Source organism: Nerophis ophidion, linkage group LG08 (genome assembly GCF_033978795.1).
Source record: "Nerophis ophidion isolate RoL-2023_Sa linkage group LG08, RoL_Noph_v1.0, whole genome shotgun sequence".
Classification (NCBI taxonomy): domain Eukaryota; kingdom Metazoa; phylum Chordata; class Actinopteri; order Syngnathiformes; family Syngnathidae; genus Nerophis; species Nerophis ophidion.
In genome coordinates, this window is record NC_084618.1 from 15,472,339 (window position 1) to 15,492,254 (window position 19,916).

Below are 19,916 nucleotides of genomic sequence, written 5' to 3' on the forward strand. Positions count from 1 at the left end.
TTTGTTAGCTAACTAAAATGGATTTTCCCGCACTTTCTCCCTATTTTAGCTTTATTACCCCTTTCGTAAATGATAGCTCCAAGAAAAACATAAATGAAGTTTTATTTTGTACTAAATTAAGAGTTTGTTTGCACATAGATTTCACAGATTGCCTTCTTTTCTGACATGCTAACATGCTACTTAGCATTTAGCAAGTAAACAAACTCCTGGTCTTATCTAAACTAGAACTGTACTGTTTTTTTGATGTGACAGTTTTTTCAGAAGTAAACATGTTGAATATTAAAATAATCACTTTTCTTTTTGCGTTTACAGTGTTTCTGCAGACTCATTAGCTACCAAGCTAACTTTATCGCTAGTTTGTTTGGCTATAAAAACACACATTTTCCCCAGAGGCTACTCTGGTTGTTATCATAATAGTTTACATTCCCTTTTCTAATTAAATACAAAACTAAATTGTAATATTAATGAAAACCACATGAAGCTAGCTAGGTTTTTTAGCTAACTAAAATGGATTTCCCTGCACTTTCTGCCTATTTTAGCTTTATTACCCCTTTCGTAAATGATAGCTTCAAGAAAAACATAAATTAAGTTTTATTTTGTACTAAATTAAAACTTTGATAGCACATTGATTTCACAGAGATCTTTCTTTTCTGACATGCTAACGTGCTACCTAGCATTTAGCAAGTAGACAAACTCCTGGTCTTGTCTAAACTAGAACGGTACTGTCTTTTAAGAGATGACTGTTTTTTTTCAGAGGTAAACAAGATAAATATTAAAATAATAAAAACCTTTTTAGCGTGTACAGTGTTTCTGCTGACTCATTAGCTACCAAGCTAACTTTACCGCTAGTTTGTTTGGCTATAAAATGCACATTTTACCCATTTGCTACTCTGGTTGTTATCATAATAGTTTTAAGGTTTTAACACCCAGCTTGGTTCCTCTTCGGGGCGATGGAAGGCTGAGTAGCACTTATACAGCTGCAGCCGGCCTCCTTAGCGCTCACTCCACTCCCCTCTGTTGCAAGTTTTGTTGATTCTATGCAACTCGTTTGTGTGTGCTATGGCTATAAGTTTTTTTTCCTTGACCTCAGTCTGGACCCTCTCCCTGGAGTCCAGCCTTTGACTGAATGCTATAGAAAAATTAGACAACTGGTCTTTTAGTTGTAAGTAAACAAACAAAGACTCCTAATTAGTCTGCTGACGTATGCAGTAACATATTGTGTCATTTATACACCTATTATTTTGTACACATAATGAGGTATGTTGTGGACTGGTACTTTTCAGAGGCGGTATAGTACCGAATATGATTCATTAGTATCGCGGCACTACAGCAGTACCGGTATACCGTACAACCCTAATATGTATATATGTACAGTATATATGTATGTATATATGTGTGTATGTATATATATATATGTATATATAAATGTAGATGTATATATATATACTTATGTGTATATACGTGTGTAAATATATATATATATATATATACACACATATGTGTATATACGTGTGTATATATATATACACACATATTTATATATGTGTGTATATATATATATATGTGCGCATGCATGTGTGTATGTGTGCATCTGTATGCATGCGTATATGTGTGTGTATATATATACTGTATATATATTTGTATATACATATAAATGTGTACATATATATGTGTATATATATATATATACATATATATATATATATATATATATATATATATATATATATATATATATATATATATATATATATACATATATTCGAATGTGCGCATGTGTGTGTCCGTATGCATGCATGCATATATGGACTCTTGCGACTGTGTTGGATCCATTATGGATTGAACTTTCACAGTATCATGTTAGACCCGCTCGACATCCATTGCTTTCCTCCTCTCCAAGGTTCTCATAGTCATCATTGTCACCGACGTCCCACTGGGTGTGAGTTTTCCTTGCCCTTATGTGGGCCTACCGAGGATGTCGTAGTGGTTTGTGCAGCCCTTTGAGACACTAGTGATTTAGGGCTATATAAGTAAACATTGATTGATTGATTGATTGATGTGTGTATGTATATATCCATCCATCCATTTTCTACCGCTTATTCCCTTTCGGGGTCGCGGGGGGGTCGCGGGGGCCGCTGGCGCCTATCTCAGCTACAATCGTATATATATATACATACACACACGTATATATATGTGTATGTGTATATTTGTATGTATATGTGTATATATATATAAATGTGTACATATATATATATATATATGCTTGCGTATACATGCATGCGTGTATGCGCGCATATATATATATATATATATATATATATATATATTTATATATATGTATACATATGTGTATATATGTGTGTATATATATATATATATATATATATATATATATTTATATATATGTATACATATGTGTATATATGTGTGTATATATATATATGTATGTATTTGTTTGTATATATATATATATATATATATATGTATGTATTTGTTTGTATATATATATATATATATGTATGTATATATGTATGTATATGTATACATATAAATGTGTACATATATATACAGTATATATGTGTGTGTATGCATGCATTCATGTAAGTGTGCATATATGTGTATGTGTATGTACATATCTATATATATATATATACTATATATATATATATATATATATATATATATATATCCATCCATCCATTTCCTACTGCTTATTCCCTTTCGGGGTTGCGGGGGGCGCTGGCGGCTATCTCAGCTACAATCGGGCGGAAGGCGGGGTACACCCTGGACAAGTCGCCACCTCATCGCAGGGCCAACACAGATAGACAGACAACATTCACACTCACGTTCACACACTAGGGACCATTTAGTGTTGCCAATCAACCTATATATATATATATATATATATATATATATATGTGTACATAAATGTATTTCTATATATTATTACTTACTTTATTTTAATATAATAAACAGAGAAGACTGAAAACAAAACTCCATTAGAGAAGTGCCACAAATAAGCTCCGCCCCCTCGCCGAGGAGCGTCGGCAGCTCTCCCCGCGCAGGACGAGGTGGTTATTGTCACATCAACGTCGCCGCAGCGTGGCCGCCCCCCCTCTTCTTTTGCAAGGCGGGGTGAGGTCGTGGCACTTGACACCCTTGTCGCCAGCGTCTCGCCATTGGTCGGCCGGGATTGAGCGCGGCGGGGGATTTGGGCCGTGTTGCCAGGTCAGAGGATTACCTTGTAATAGATCTGTGGGAGGGCGCCCGGGACTCTAATCCCGCCCGGGTTCTTCTGTCCTTCCTTTCTCGCTGACCGTCCTCCTGCCGTCCGCCCTCAGGTGCCGGCCATGACCCCCGAGCCGCTTCGCCGCTGAGAGCCCGACGTGTCCTGGCGCCGCCATGCTGATCAAGGAGTACCGCATCCCCATGCCCATGAGCGTGGAGGAGTACCGCATCGCCCAGCTCTACATGATCCAGGTGGGTGAAACATGGCCAGGGATTTAGCAAAGGGACAAGCGGTAGGAAACGGATGGACGGGTCGCTTGTGATGCTGACCCCTAGAGGAAGGAAGGCCGAAGTGCAGGCTTTCTAGTCTGTTTACGCTAGCTGCTAAGCTAGTGTTAGCGTGTGCAAAATGAAGCCTTCTTTACTCGCTAATCCATCCAGTTTGTTTTGGTTGACTCTCCAGGCTCTCATGGCACCTTTCCACCCGATGACACAGTTCTCCACTTCCGCAGGGCTGGCCAAGTTAGCTACGTTTTTTTTAGCGACCCGCAATACAATCGTTAGCATTCTTATATTAGCATTATAGTTTTTTTGTTAATTTAGAATGCTAGCTTATATAGTTATTTTAGCAGGTTTACACCTCAGTGTCAATCCTTTTTAATACTTGATGAATGACACCTGTTAGCATGCTAACGTTAGTATGCTAATTTTCTTTAGCTAATTTTGTAGGTTTACACCTCAGTCATATGTTGCCGCTAGACGCATGCTAACTTTGGCGTGCTAACATTTCAAGCAAATTTTTCTGGTACAAAGCAAAGTTAGCGTATTAACAGTTAACGAGTCATGTGCCAAGTTTTATGACCGTAATGTTTACGTACAGCTGCAAAATGAATTATAAATGTGTAAAATGAGTCCAAAAAGTTACCATGCTAACAGTTAGCAGGTGTCATGTACCAAGCTTTATCACTCTAAGAAGTACGTACAGCTGTGGCGTTGACACAAAATTTGTCGAATTAGCAACAAAAAAAAGTTAGCATGCTAACAATGACATGTCATGTACCAAGTTCTATGACTAAGGTGTACACAGTGAAATTAATTAAAATATGTAAAATATGTTTAAAAAGTTAGCGTGCTAACAGTTAGCATGTGTCATGGACCAAGTTTTATGACTCTAAGCTGTCTGTACAGCAGCGAAATTAATTAAAAATGTGTAAAATTAGTTTGAAAAATTAGCATGCTAACAGTTAGAATGTGTCCTGTACCAAGTTTTATGACTCTAAGCTGTACGTGCAGCTGCGAAATGAATTAAAAATGTGTAATATTGTTCAAAAAGTTAGCATGCTGTCAGTTAGCATGTGTCATTTACCAAGTTTTATCACTCTAAAGTGTACGTTTAGCTGCGAAATTAATATAAAATTTGTAAAATTAGTTAAAAACGTTAGCATGCTAACATTTAGCATGTGTCATGTACCAAGTTTTATGACTCTAAGCTGTATGTACAGCAGCGAAATGAATTAAAAATGTGTAATTAAAAAAAAAAGTTAGCATGCTATGTTAGCATGTGTCACGTATCAAGTTTTATGACTAAGCTGTACGTACAGCAGCGAAATGAATTAAAAATGTGTAAAATTGTTTAAAAAAGTTAGCATGCTAACAGTTAGCATGTGTTTGTACCGAGTGTTATCACTCTAAGGTGTACGTACAGCTGGGAAATTAATAAAAATGTGTAAAATTAGTTAAAAACGTTAGCATGCTAACATTTAGCATGTGTCATGTACCAAGTTTTATGACTCTAAGCTGTACGTACAGCAGCAAAATGAATTAAAAATGTGTGATTAAAAAAAAAAAGTTACCATGCTATATTAGCATGTGTCACGTATCAAGTTTTATGACTAAGCTGTACGTACAGCAGCGAAATGAATTAAAAATTTGTAAAATTGTTTAAAAAAGTTAGCATGCTAACAGTTAGCATGTGTCATGTACCGAGTTTTATCACTCTAAGGTGTACGTACAGCTGGGAAATTAATAAAAATGTGTAAAATTAGTTAAAAACGTTAGCATGCTAACATTTAGCATGTGTCATGTACCAAGTTTTATGACTCTAAGCTGTATGCACAGCAGCGAAATGAATTAAAAATGTGTAATTAAAAAAAAAAGTTAGCATGCTATGTTAGCATGTGTCACGTATCAAGTTTTATGACTAAGCTGTACGTACAGCAGCGAAATGAATTAAAAATGTGTAAAATTGTTTAAAAAAGTTAGCATGCTAACAGTTAGCATGTGTCATGTACCGAGTGTTATCACTCTAAGGTGTACGTACAGCTGGGAAATTAATAAAAATGTGTAAAATTAGTTAAAAACGTTAGCATGCTAACATTTAGCATGTGTCATGTACCAAGTTTTATGACTCTAAGCTGTATGCACAGCAGCAAAATGAATTAAAAATGTGTGATTAAAAAAAAAAGTTACCATGCTATATTAGCATGTGTCACGTATCAAGTTTTATGACTAAGCTGTACGTACAGCAGCGAAATGAATTAAAAATGTGTAAAATTGTTTAAAAAAGTTAGCATGCTAACAGTTAGCATGTGTCATGTACCGAGTTTTATCACTCTAAGGTGTACGTACAGCTGGGAAATTAATAAAAATGTGTAAAATTAGTTAAAAACGTTAGCATGCTAACATTTAGCATGTGTCATGTACCAAGTTTTATGACTCTAAGCTGTATGCACAGCAGCGAAATGAATTAAAAATGTGTAATTAAAAAAAAAAGTCAGCATGCTATGTTAGCATGTGTCACGTATCAAGTTTTATGACTAAGCTGTACGTACAGCAGCGAAATGAATTAAAAATGTGTAAAATTGTTTAAAAAAGTTAGCTTGCTAACAGTTAGCATGTGTCATGTACCAAGTGTTATCACTCTAAGGTGTACGTACAGCTGGGAAATTAATAAAAATGTGTAAAATTTGTTAAAAATGTTAGCATGCTAACATTTAGCATGTGTCATGTACCAAGTTTTATGACTCTAAGCTGTACGTACAGCAGCAAAATGAATTAAAAATGTGTGATTAAAAAAAAAAAGTTAGCATGCTATGTTAGCATGTGTCACGTATCAAGTTTTATGACTAAGCTGTACGTACAGCAGCAAAATGAATTAAAAATGTGTAAAATTGTTTTAAAAAGTTAGCATGCTAACAATTAGCATATGTCATGTACTAAGTTTTATGACTAAGGTGTACGTACAGCTGGGAAATTGAAAAAAAATTTGTAAAATTAGTTTAAAAAGTTAGCATGCTAACAGTTAGCATGTGTCATGTACCGGGTTTTATCACTCTTAAGGTGTACGTACTGCTGCGAAATTGATAAAAAATGTGTAAAATTAGTTTAAAAAGTTAGCATGCTAACAGTTAGCATGTGTCATGTACTAAGTTTTATGACTAAGGTGTACGTACAGCAGCAAAATGAATTAAAAATGTGTAAAATTGCATGCTAACAGTTAGCATGTGTCATGTAAACAGTCTCAAGAGTTCTGTGGTTGCTTTGCAGATTTGAGGTTTTACCAAAATAAAAGGTAGTAAAAACATTGATGCCAAAGTAAAAATGAGTAGTAAACAATATTTGCATAAACAAACAAAAACACAGTCATATGACAGTATCGTGGCCTCTGATTGGTTGAGCCTCAGCCAGCATTAAAGGAGTGTAAAAAAGGTGATATTTCATGTCTGGAGGGCTCTCTTTGGTGGGAAAAAAAATATTTAAAATTATTTTTTGTCTGCTTCAGCTAAGAAAATATGACTTTTATCATCGGTAAATCTTACTCTAGGGAAACATTTGCTTCAGCAGCCAATTAAAAGAGAGATTACTGGGAACTCAAAGCTACTTTTGTTCATTTCTTCTTCTTCTTCTTCTGCGTCCACGTATGTGGGGGTGGGCTAGTGGAGCGCCTTCGTGCGGAATTGAACACACACACACACACACACACACACACACACACACACACACACACGCACACACACACACACACACACACACACACGCTGAGCCCCTCCCCTGCTCTCCAATCCGCGTCACAGTTAAGTGGGAGTTGCCGTGGTAACCGCTGACATCAGCAGCGGCAACGTAGCCTCCATCATTTGTGAGGCGAGCGAGGGAGGGGGGGGTTACTGGATTGCGCTGTCAATGTTGCCATGACAACGGCACATCTTTATGCCACGCTGCAGTGGAGTGGCTCCCTCATCACCTTCACAACATTACTGTTATTCCAACATACGTGTGATGTCATCAAGCCCCGCCCCCTTTCCCAAGCTCCACGGACTTGTCCCAGTCAAATTTCTTTTGTCTATTTTAATGTTTTGTGTTATTAACGTGTATAACGTGTGCTGACAAAAAAGAGTCTATTACAGTTTTTATACTATTAAAGATAAAAAAAAAATGTTTATGTTATTAACGTGTAATTAATGTGTTATTACTCGTAACACCCACCTGTTCCCAATTAGCCTACACACCTGTGGGATGTTCCAAATAAGTGTTTGATGAGCATTCCTCAACTTTATCAGTATTTATTACCACCTTTCCCAACTTTTTTTGTCACGTGTTGCTGGCGTCAAATTCTAAAGTTAATGAGTATTTGCACAGAAAAAAAAGGTTTATCAGTTGTAGCATATTCACCTGAATATGGGTTGAAAAGGATTTGCAAATCATTGTATTCCGTTTATATTTACATCTAACACAATTTCCCAACTCATATGGAAACGGGGTTTGTATATGTGTGTATGTATGTATGTGTATATATATGTATGTGTATATACGTGTGTATATATGTATGTGTATGTATATTCATATATATGTGTCTATATATGTATATATGTGAGTATATGTGTACTAATGTGTATATATGTGTATTAATGTGTACTTATGTATATATGTGTGTATAAATGTATACATGTATGTATATGTTTATTCATATATATGTGTGTATATATGTATGTGTGTATATGTGCATACGTGTGTATATGTGTGTATATATGTATGTTCATGTGTATATGTGTGTAATCCATGTGTATGTATGTATATATGTGTATATATGTATATGTATATTAATATATGTGTGTATATATGTATGTATATGTGTATGTATGTATGTATGTAAGTATATTTATATGAATATATGTGTATATAAATGTACATACGTGAATATATTTATTTATGTGTGTATATGTGTATAAATGTGTATAGTTGTGAATAAATGTGTATATATGTGTACATATGTATATATGTGTGTGTATATATGTGTATACGTGTAATAAAGTGTATATATGTATGTAAATAAGTATATATGTATGTATATGTATTTTCATTTATATACGTATATGTGTTTGTATGTACTGTATGTGTATATATGTATGTATATGTGCATACATGTATATATGTGTATAAATGTGTGTATATGTGTGTATACGTGTAATAAAATGTATATATGTGTGTATATGTATTTTTATTTATATACGTACATGTGTATGTATGTATATGTGCATACGTGTATATATGTGTATAAATGTGTATATATGTGTGTATACGTGTAATAAAGTGTATATATGTGTGTATATATGTATGTATATGTATTTTCATTTATATACGCATATGTGTATGTATGTACTGTATGTGTATATATGTATGTATATGTGCATACGTGTATATATGTGTATATATGTGTGTATATATGTGTGTATACGTGTAATAAAGTGTATATATGTGTAATAATGGGTACATAGGTATATATGTGTGTGTATGTATATACATATATATATATATGTATGTATGTGGGTAATGTGTAATAATGTGTATATATGCATGTGTATTTATATTCATATATATGTGTGTATATATATATATGTATGTGAATGTTTATTCATATATATATATATATATATATATGTATGTGTGTATATGTGCATACGTGTGTATATGTGTGTATATATGTATGTTCATGTGTATATGTGTGTAATCCATGTGTATGTATGTATATATGTGTATATATGTATATGTATATTAATATATGTGTGTATATATGTATGTATATGTGTATGTTAGTATGTATGTAAGTATATGTATATGAATATATGTGTATATAAATGTATATACCTGAATATATTTATTTATGTGTGTATATGTGTATAAATGTGTATAGTTGTGAATAAATGTGTATATATGTGTACATATGTATATATGTGTGTGTATATATGTGTATACGTGTAATAAAGTGTATATATGTATGTAAATAAGTATATATGTATGTATATGTATTTTCATTTATATACGTATATGTGTTTGTATGTACTGTATGTGTATATATGTATGTTTATGTGCATACGTGTGTATATATGTGTATAAATGTGTATATATGTGTGTATACATGGAATAAAGTGTATATATATGTATATATGTATTTTCATTTATATATGTGTATGTATGTATATGTATTTTCATTTATATATAAATGGGTTGTACTTGTATAGCGCTTTTCTACCTTCAAGGTACTCAAAGCGCTTTGACACTACTTCCACATTTACCCATTCACACACACATTCACACACTGATGGATGGAACTGCCATGCAAGGCGCCAACCAGCACCCATCAGGAGCAAGGGTGAAGTGTCTTGCTCAGGACACAACGGACGTGACGAGGTTGGTACTAGGTGAGAATTGAACCAGGGACGCTCGGGTTGCGCCCGGCCACTCTCCCCACTGCGCCACGCCGTCCCTATGTGTATGTATGTATATGTGCATACGTGTATATATATGTACAAATGTGTATATATGTGTGTATACGTGTAATAAAGTGTATATATGTGTATGTATATGTATTTTCATTTATATATGTATATGTGTATGTATGTACTGTATGTGTATATATGTATGTATACGTGCACACGTGTATATATGTGTGTATACGTGTAATAAAGTGTATATATGTGTGTATATATGTATGTATATGTATTTTCATTTATATACGCATACGTGTATATATGTGTATATATGTGTATATACACATATTTTCTACCGCTTATTCCCCTTGGGGTCGCGGGGGGCGCTGGTGCCTATCTCAGCTACAATCGGACGGAAGGCGGGGTACACCCTGGACAAGTCGCCACCTCATTGCAGTGTGTATATTAATATATATGTGTGTATGTATATATGTGTGTATATGTATATTAATATATGTGTGTATAAATGTGTATACGTGTATATATCTATTTATGTGTGTGTCTATGTTTATAAATGTGTATGTATATATGTGTATGTATAAATGTGTATATATGTGTGTTTATGTACATATGTGTATATATGTATGTATGTATGTGTATGTATATACATTATACTTGTGTGTATAATGTATACACACAAGTATACATTATACATTGTCAAAATGGCCCCAAACGTGTCACTGGAGCGTAAGGCAGCGCTCTCTGGCCCCGGGCGGGGGTTTGGGTAATGCCAGGATCATCGCAGGCTCCTCAGCCAAATCACATTACCTACAAGATGGCAATAACAATTTTCCGGCTCTTTCACTCCGCTAACCTTCACCGTCACGCCGCCATCTTGACCCCTCGCCTCCCTCGCTGTTAACGTGCTCGCCGGCCACTTCATTAGGCACACCAACAGACTCGATCCATGGAAGAATTCCGCCTTCACGCAGGTGATCGTGCTCACTTTTCAGGTATTGATTCAACTTTCATATACATTAGTCGTGGCAACCAGCACGTAGCGCGACACTTGACTCACTATAGGAAGAAGGAAGAGAAAGAAAGACCTAATATCTGTCTTGAAATGTGAGAAGAGAGAGGATCTGATCGTGTAAACTGGAATGGTTAGGTTGAATCTCAAAAAAAGCAGTAATACAGCATCAATCACAACATAATCTTATATGGGGAGTAACCTTTAATCACAACATAAATTAGTGGAATTTATCCATCCATCCCATCCATTTTCTACCGCTTATTCCCTTTTGGGGTCACGGGGGGCGCTGGCGCCTATCTCAGCTACAATCGGGCGGAAGGCGGGGTACACCCTGGACAAGTCGCCACCTCATCGCAGGGCCAACAGTGGAATTTATATTTGTTTTTATTTATAACAATTTCTCATCTTTAGACAGAAAAAAAGCGGGCTGATGCAGTGAGGAAAAACAATACAACATCAATCACGAGGAATGTTACTAACAATAAAATTTTAGTTCGACAAGACATTACCAAATTACTAAAATATTATTTATCTGATCGTGTGTACTAGTGAAAACCGGAATGGTTTGGTTAAATCTTGAAAAGTCAGTAATACAGCATCAATAACAAAATAATCTTATATAAGGAGTAACCTTTAATTACAACATAATTTAGTGGGATTTATAATTGTTTCCTGAGTCCGGGATTGAACCCAGGACCTTCGAATTGTGAGGCAGACGCACTAACCCCTCTCCCACCATGAAGCCCTAGTGGAATTTATAATTTGTATTTATTTATAAAAATGTCTCATCTTTAGACAGAAAAAAAACCAGGCCAATTCATTGAGAAGAAGCAATACAACATAAATCACGAGGAATGTTACTAAACCTAAAATTTTAGTTCGAGAAGAGATTACTAAATGACTAAAATATTATTTATCTGATTGTTTTTATTAATAAAAACATGAATGGCTTGGTAAAATCTTGAAAAGGCAGTAATACAGCATCAATCACAAAATAAACTTTTATGGTGAGTAACCTTTAATTACAACATAAATTAGTGGAATTATTATAATTTTTCTTTATTTATAAATATGTCTCATCTTTAGACAGAAAAATAACAGGCAAATCCAGTGAAGAGAAGCAATACAACATCAATCCCGAAGACTGTTACTAACAATAAAATTTTAGTTCGACGAGAGATTACTAACTTACTAAAATATTATTTATTTGATTGTGTGTACGAGTGAAAACAGGAATGGTTTGGTTAAATCTTGAAAAGGCAGTAATACAGCATCAATCACAAAATAATCTTATATGGGGAGTAACCTTTAATCACAACATAAATTAGTGTGACTTATAATTGTATTTATTTATTTTTATTTATAAAAATGTCTCATCTTTAGACAGAAAAAAAAAAAAAACAGGCCAATGCAGTGAGGAGAAGCAATACAACATCAATCACGAGGACTGTCACTAACACTAAAATTTTAGTACGACGAGCGATTACTAAAATATTACTATGGCGATATTCACTGATAAATGTGAAATTGCTCTATGTTTACATTTTCGCACTTTGCACTATTTTATTACACTTTATTAAACATTTCTTACATTTCACCATTTTGATTATATTTTTTAAAATTATCTTAATATTATCATTATTATAATATTAAGAGAATTATTATTAATTAAGCGCAAATTATCTTGATATATTGTCTATTATTGTTATATTATAAATGATTAAACTGTATATATTATACATATATTATTATATGTCATATGATACATTATTTAATAATATATTATTATCATCATATTATTTTATTGTTTGTATTTTTTTCATTACTTTGATTGACATTGTTTACATTATAATCAGTTACATTTGAAATTAAAATATTTACCTTTGCTATAATTTTCTCCTGACCCTTATTATCCACAGGTCATAAAAAAAAATATCAATAATTATCGATATCGACCGATATGTTGCGATACAGTTTTCAGCCGTATTGCCCATCCGTACTTCCTATGCAGCTACTGCCAATGTGTAAAGTTGATTCCATCCATCCATCCATCCATCCATTTTCTACCGCTTATTCCCTTCCGGCGCCTATCTCAGCTACAATCGGGCGGAAGGCGGGGTACACCCTGGACAAGTCGCCACCTCACCGCAGGCCCAACACAGATACACAGACAACATTCACACTCACATTCACACACTAGTTGATTCAAAAAACAAAATCTATGTCAGGAGGTTGCCTACAGCCACAGTTAATCATGTCAATGTTGTCAGAATATTTCTATCTAAGTTATCACAAAAACTTTGTGTTTCAATGAGTTCCCGGCGAGAGGACGAAAGCTGTCTTTGATCTTACCAATCAAAAGGCTTGTAAAACCCCACCGTGTAGGCTGGGGAGCGACATGAGGGTGTCGGTCTCTTTGATGCATCGTAATCCACTGAAAAATTTTGTCTTGACCCGAGAGCTACAAAGTGGAGAGGAGGCAGGGCCTGAGCCCCCACCAGGCACCTTCTCTTTGAACTGTTTTGTGACCGAGGGCGAGGGCTGTTTACGACCTTTTCTTTGAACGGTTTTGCAACCAAAGGCGATGGCTTTTTACGACCCCCGTCCCTTTAGAAACAGCTGTTGCCGTGTAATCAGGGAAAGTCCAAATAAAAGAGGAGGCATACAATCGTCGGAAAGGGTACAGTGTCTACGTGTTTCCCCTCAATTGAGCTAAATTGAATTCTGTCTCTGTTTAATTCCTTGCTTCTTGTCTTGTTTAATATATGTCGACAAATGTTTTTAGGGATCAGGTATCGGTATTTGTCTTAGTATCAGCTGCCAAGAGGTATGGTTGTATTGTCTGGTGCGTTGGTATCGCAGTGTCGATACTTTTGACTCGCCGTATCACCCGTGTACTCTGCCGCGCAGAAAAAGAGCCGCGAGGAGAGCTGCGGCGAGGGCAGCGGCGTGGAGATCCTGGAGAACAAGCCGTACGAGGACGGGCCCGGAGGCTCGGGTCAGTACACGCACAAGGTCTACCACATCGGCAAGCACATCCCGTCCTGGTTCTGCTCCATACTGCCTCAGGCTGCGCTGCGCGTCGAGGAGGAGTCGTGGAACGCTTACCCCTACACCAGGACCAGGTGGGACCGTGGCACACACCGGTAACCTACGCCCCGAAGCGGACTCTGACGGAAGGGTTTGTCCCCAACAGGTACACGTGTCCGTTTGTGGAGAAGTTCTCCATCGACATCGAGACGTATTACATGCCCGACACCGGAAACCAGCTGGACGTCTTCAACCTGTCCTCGGCAGAGAGGAGGCAGAGGACCGTAGGTGAGTGTGACCGGACCTGGAGAGTCCAGACCAGGTATCAACGTGTCAATCAATTCCGTCCCTCGCAGACCCCATTGACATCGTCAAGGACTACATCCCGCCTCACGAGTACCTGGCGGAGGAGGACCCCAGACTGTACCAGTCGGTCAGGACCAAGCGAGGTCCGCTGTGCGAGGACTGGATCGAGGAGATCAACCGGGGTCCCGGCCAGACCTCGGTCATGTGCGCCTACAAGCTCTGCAAAGTGGAGTTCAGATACTGGGGCATGCAGTCCAAGATAGAGCGCTTCATCCACGACGTGGGTAGGTGCTGTCCAACAACCCTATTAATTTGTGAATGTTAGATTCAGAATCGGGAGTCCAGTCCATCCCGCTTCTGACACCAACCCTCGACCTGGAATTAAATCTAGCTCGGCAGGGCTGCAAAACTAAAAACAGTCCGGCGTGGAAGCCGTCTAGCTTAGATAACCATACCAATAATTTCATTAAGTCACACTGAATGTCCCTCAATGTTTCCTTAGTCCATCCCGCTTCTGACACCAACCCTTGTCCTGGAAATAAACCTGGCTCAACATGGTTTAAAAATTAATAACACTCTGGCATGGAAGCCGTATAGCTAGATGACGATAGAAATAATGACACTACGTCACACTGAATGTCCCTCAATGGTGCCTTAGTCCATCCCGCTTCTGACACCAACCCTCGGCCTGGAATTAAACCCGGCTCAACATGGCTGAAAAATTAATAACACTGGCATGGAAGCCGTATAGCTTAGATAACCATACTAATAATTTTATTGAGTCCCACTGAATGCCCCTCAATGGTGCCCTAGTCCATCCCGCTTCTGACACCAACTGTCGGCCTAGAATTAAACCCGGCTCAACATGGCTAAAACAATAATAACACTCTGGCATGGAAGCTTTATAGCTTACATCAACCATACTAATAATTTCATTAAGTCCCACTGAAGGTCCCTCAATGGTGCCTTAGTTTATCCCGCTTCTGACACCAACCCTCGGCCTGGAATTAGACCCGGCTCAACATGGCTGAAAAATGACTTACACTCTGGCATGGAAGCCGTATAGCTTACATTACCCATACTAATAATTACATTAAGTCAGACTGAATGTCCCCTCAATGGTGCCTTAGTCCATCCCGCTTCTTACACCAACCCTCGGCCTGGAATTAAACCTGGCTCAACATGGTGTAAAAATTAATAACACTCCGGCATGGAAGCCGAATAGCTTAGATAACCATACTAATAATTTTATTAAGTCCCACTGAATGTCCCTCAATGGTGCCTTAGTCCATCCCGCTTCTGAAACCAACTGTCGGCCTAGAATTAAACCCGGATCAACATGGCTAAAACAATAATAACACTCTGGCATGGAAGCTTTATAGCTTACATCAACCATACTAATAATTTCATTAAGTCACACTGGATGTCCCCTCAATGGTGCCTTTGTCTATCCCGCTTCTGACACCAACCCTCGACATGGAATTAGACCTGGCTCAACATGGCTGAAAAATGACTGACACTCTTGCATGGTAGCCGTATAGCTTAGATAACCATACTAATATTTACCTGAAGTCGCATTGAATGTCTCTCAATGGTGCCTTAGTCCATCCCGCTTCTGACACCAACCCTCGGCCTGGAATTAAACCTGGCTCAACATGGTTTAAAAATTAATAACACTCTGGCATGGAAGCCGAATAGCTAGATGACGATAGAAACAATGACACTATGTCACACTGAATGTCCCTCAATGGTGCCTTAGTCTATCCCGCTTCTGACACCAACCCTCGGCCTGGAATTAAACCTGGCTCAACATGGTGTAAAAATTAATAACACTCCGGCATGGAAGCCGTATAGCTTAGGTAACAATAGTAATAATTACACTAAGTCACACTGAATGTCCCCCAATGGTGCCTTAGTCCATCCCGCTTCTGACACCAAACCTCGACCTGGAATTAAACCTGGCTCAACATGGTTTAAAAATTAATAACACTCTGGCATGGAAGCCGTATAGCTAGATGACGATAGAAATAATGACAGTATGTCACACTGAATGTCCCTCAATGGTGCCTTAGTCCATCCCGCTTCTGACACCAACCCTTAGCCTGGAATTAAACCTGGCTCGACATGGCTGGAAAATTAGTAACACTCCGGCATGGAAGCCGTATAGCTTAGATAACAATAGTAATAATTACACTAAGTCCCACTGAATGTCCCCCAATGGTGCCATAGTCCATCCTGCTTCTGACACCAACCCTCGACCTGGAATTAGACCCGGCTCAACATGGCTGAAAAATTAATAACACTTTGGCATGGAAGCCGTATAGCTTAGATAACAATAGTAATAATTACACTAAGTCACACTGAATGTCCCCCAATGGTGCCTTAGTCTATCCCGCTTCTGACACCAACTGTCGGCCTGGAATTAAACCCGGGTCAACATGGTAGGAAAATTGATAACACTCTGGTATGGAAGCGGTATAGATTAGATAACAATAGTAAAAATTACACAAAGTCACACTGAATGTCCCTTAATGGTGCCTTAGTCCATCCCGCTTCTGACACCAAACCTCGACCTGGAATTAAATCTAGCTCGATAGGGCTGCAAAACTAAAAACACTCTGGCATGGAAGCCGTATAGCTTAGATAACCATACCAATAATTTCATTAAGTCCCACTGAATATCTCTCAATGTTGCCTTGGTCCATCCCGCTTCTGACACCAACTGTCGGCCTAGAATTAAACCCGGCTCAACATGGCTGAAAAATTAATAACACTGGCATGGAAGCCGTATAGCTTAGATAACCATACTAATAATTTTATTAAGTCCCACTGAATGTCCCTCAATGGTGCCCTAGTCCATCCCGCTTCTGACACCAACTGTCGGCCTAGAATTAAACCCGGCTCAACATGGCTAAAACAATAATAACACTCTGGCATGGAAGCTTTATAGCTCACATCAACCATACTAATAATTTCATTAAGTCCCACTGAAGGTCCCTCAATGGAGCCTTAGTTTATTCCGCTTCTGACACCAACCCTCGGCCTGGAATTAAACCCGGCTCAACATGGTTTAAAAATTAATAACACTCTGGCATGGAAGCCGTATAGCTTAGATGACGATAGTAATACTTACACTAAGTCACACTTAATATCCCTCAATGGTGCCCTAGTCCATCCCGCTTCTGACACCAACTGTTGGCCTGGAATTAGACCTGGCTCAACATGGCTGAAAAATGACTGACACTCTTGCATGATAGCCGTATAGCTTAGATAACCATACTAATATTTACCTGAAGTCACATTGAATGTCTCTCAATGGTGCCTTAGTCCATCCCGCTTCTTACACCAACCCTCGGCCTGGAATTAAACCTGGCTCAACATGGTTTAAAAATTAATAACACTCTGGCATGGAAGCCGTATAGCTAGATGACGATAGAAATAATGACACTATGTCACACTGAATGTCCCTCAATGGTGCCTTAGTCCATCCCGGTTCTGACACCAACCCTCGACCTGGAATTAAACCCGGCTCGACATGGCTGAAAAATTAGTAACACTCTGGCATGGAAGCCGTATAGCTTAGATAACAATAGTAATAATTAGACTAAGTCACACTGAATGTCCCCCAATGGTGCCATAGTCGATCTCGCTTCTGACACCAAAACTCTCGGCCTGGAATTAAACCCGGATCAGCATGGCTGAAAAATTAATAACACTTCGGCATGGAAGCTGTATAGATTAGATAACAATAGTAATAATTACACAAAGTCACACTGAATGTCCCTTAATGGTGCCTTCGTCCATCCCGCTTCTGACACCAAACCTCGACCTGGAATTAAATCTAGCTCGATAGGGCTGCAAAACTAAAAACACTCTGGCATGGAAGCCGTATAGCTTAGATAACCATACCAATAATTTCATTAAGTCCCACTGAATATCTCTCAATGTTGCCTTAGTCCATCCCGCTTCTGACACCAACTGTCGGCCTAGAATTAAACCTGGCTCAACATAGCTGAAAAATTAATAACACTCTGGCATGGAAGCCATACTAATAACTACATAAAGTCCCATTTTGAATTTCTCGTCACACTGAATGTCCCCCAACGGTGCAGTAGTCCACCCTGCTTCTGACACCAACCCTCAATTTGGAACTAAAACCATTTTGGCATAGAAGCTGAAAAGCTCAGATAACCATTGCAATAATGACACTTAGTCACACTGAATGTCCCCCAACTGTGGCATAGTCCATCCCGCTTCTGGCACCAACCTGGACCTAAAGCCTGCCTCGACAGAGCTAGAAAAACTAAAACCACTTTGGCGTGGAAGCTGTAAAGGTCAAATAACCATAGCAATAATAACATTATGTCACACTGAATGTCCCCCAACGGTGCCATAGTCCATCCCGCTTCTGACACCAACCCTCAACCTGTATTTAAACCTGGCTCGACAGGGCTAAAAAAAATAAAACCACTTAGGCGTGGAAGCTTAAAAGCTCAGATAACCATAGCAATAATAACATTAAGTCCCACTGAATGTCCTCCAAGAGTGTCATAGTCCATCCCGCTTCTGATACCAACCCTCAAATTGGACTTAAAGCCGGCTTTTTAGGGCTAAAAGACTAAAAGCACTATGGCATAGAAGCTGAAAAGCTCAGATAACCATAGCAATATTGACACATTGTCACACTGAATGTCCCCCAACGGTGCCATAGTCCATCCCGCTTCTGACACCAACCTGGACTTAAAGCCAGGCTCGACAGGGCTAGAAAAACTAAAACCACTTTGGCGTGGAAGCTGTAAAGCTCAGATGACCATAACTATAATAACATTATGTCACATTTAATGTCCCCCAACCGTGCCATAGTCCATCCCGCTTCTGACACCAACGCTCAACCTATAATTAAACCTGGCTCAACAGGGCTAAAAAAAATAAAACCACTTCGGCGTGGAAGCTTAAAAGCTCAGATAACCATAGCAATGATAACATTAAGTCCCACTGAATGTCTCCCAATGGTGCCATAGCCCATCCCGCTTCTGACACCAATCCTCAAACTGGACTTAAAGTTGGCTTGATAGGGCTAAAAAAACAAAAATCAGCTGAAAAGCTCTAATAACCATAGCAATAATGACACATCGTCACACTGAATGTCCCCCAACGGTGCAGTAGTCCATCCCGCTTCTGACACCAACCTGGACTTAAAGCCTGGCTCGACATGGTTAGAAAAACTAAAACCACTATGGCGTGGAAGCTGTAAAGCTCAGATAACCATAGCAATAATAACATTATGTCACACTTAATGTCCCCCAACCGTGCCATGGTCCATTCCGCTTCTGACACCAACTCTCAACCTATAATTAAACCTGGCTCAACAGGGCTAAAAAAAATAAAACCACTTCGGCATGGACGCTTAAAAGCTCAGATAACCATAGCAATAATAACATTAAGTCCCACTGAATGTCCCCCAAGATTGTCATAGTCCATCCCGCTTCTGATACCAACCCTCAAATTGGACTTAAAGCCGGCTTGATAGGGCTAAAAAACTAAAACCACTTTGGCGTGGAAGCTGAAAAGCTTTGATAACCATAGCAATATTGACACATTGTTACACTGAATGT

The 19,916-nt window shown here is 38.0% G+C and overlaps 1 protein-coding gene across 4 annotated transcripts in view; it reads left to right on the top strand.

Moving 5' to 3' along the window:
* The window catches only part of LOC133557399 (membrane-associated phosphatidylinositol transfer protein 2-like), a 116,032-nt gene that overhangs the window by 41,612 nt on the left and 54,504 nt on the right, over positions 1–19,916 (top strand). For all 4 annotated transcript variants that reach the window (XM_061907822.1, XM_061907823.1, XM_061907820.1 and 1 more), the window contains 4 exons: positions 3,342–3,480; positions 13,876–14,090; positions 14,162–14,283; positions 14,352–14,585. In XM_061907822.1, the coding sequence (XP_061763806.1) occupies positions 3,403–3,480; positions 13,876–14,090; positions 14,162–14,283; positions 14,352–14,585 (649 nt within the window). In that variant the 5' untranslated portion in view covers positions 3,342–3,402. The remainder of the gene's footprint in view (positions 1–3,341; positions 3,481–13,875; positions 14,091–14,161; positions 14,284–14,351; positions 14,586–19,916) is intronic.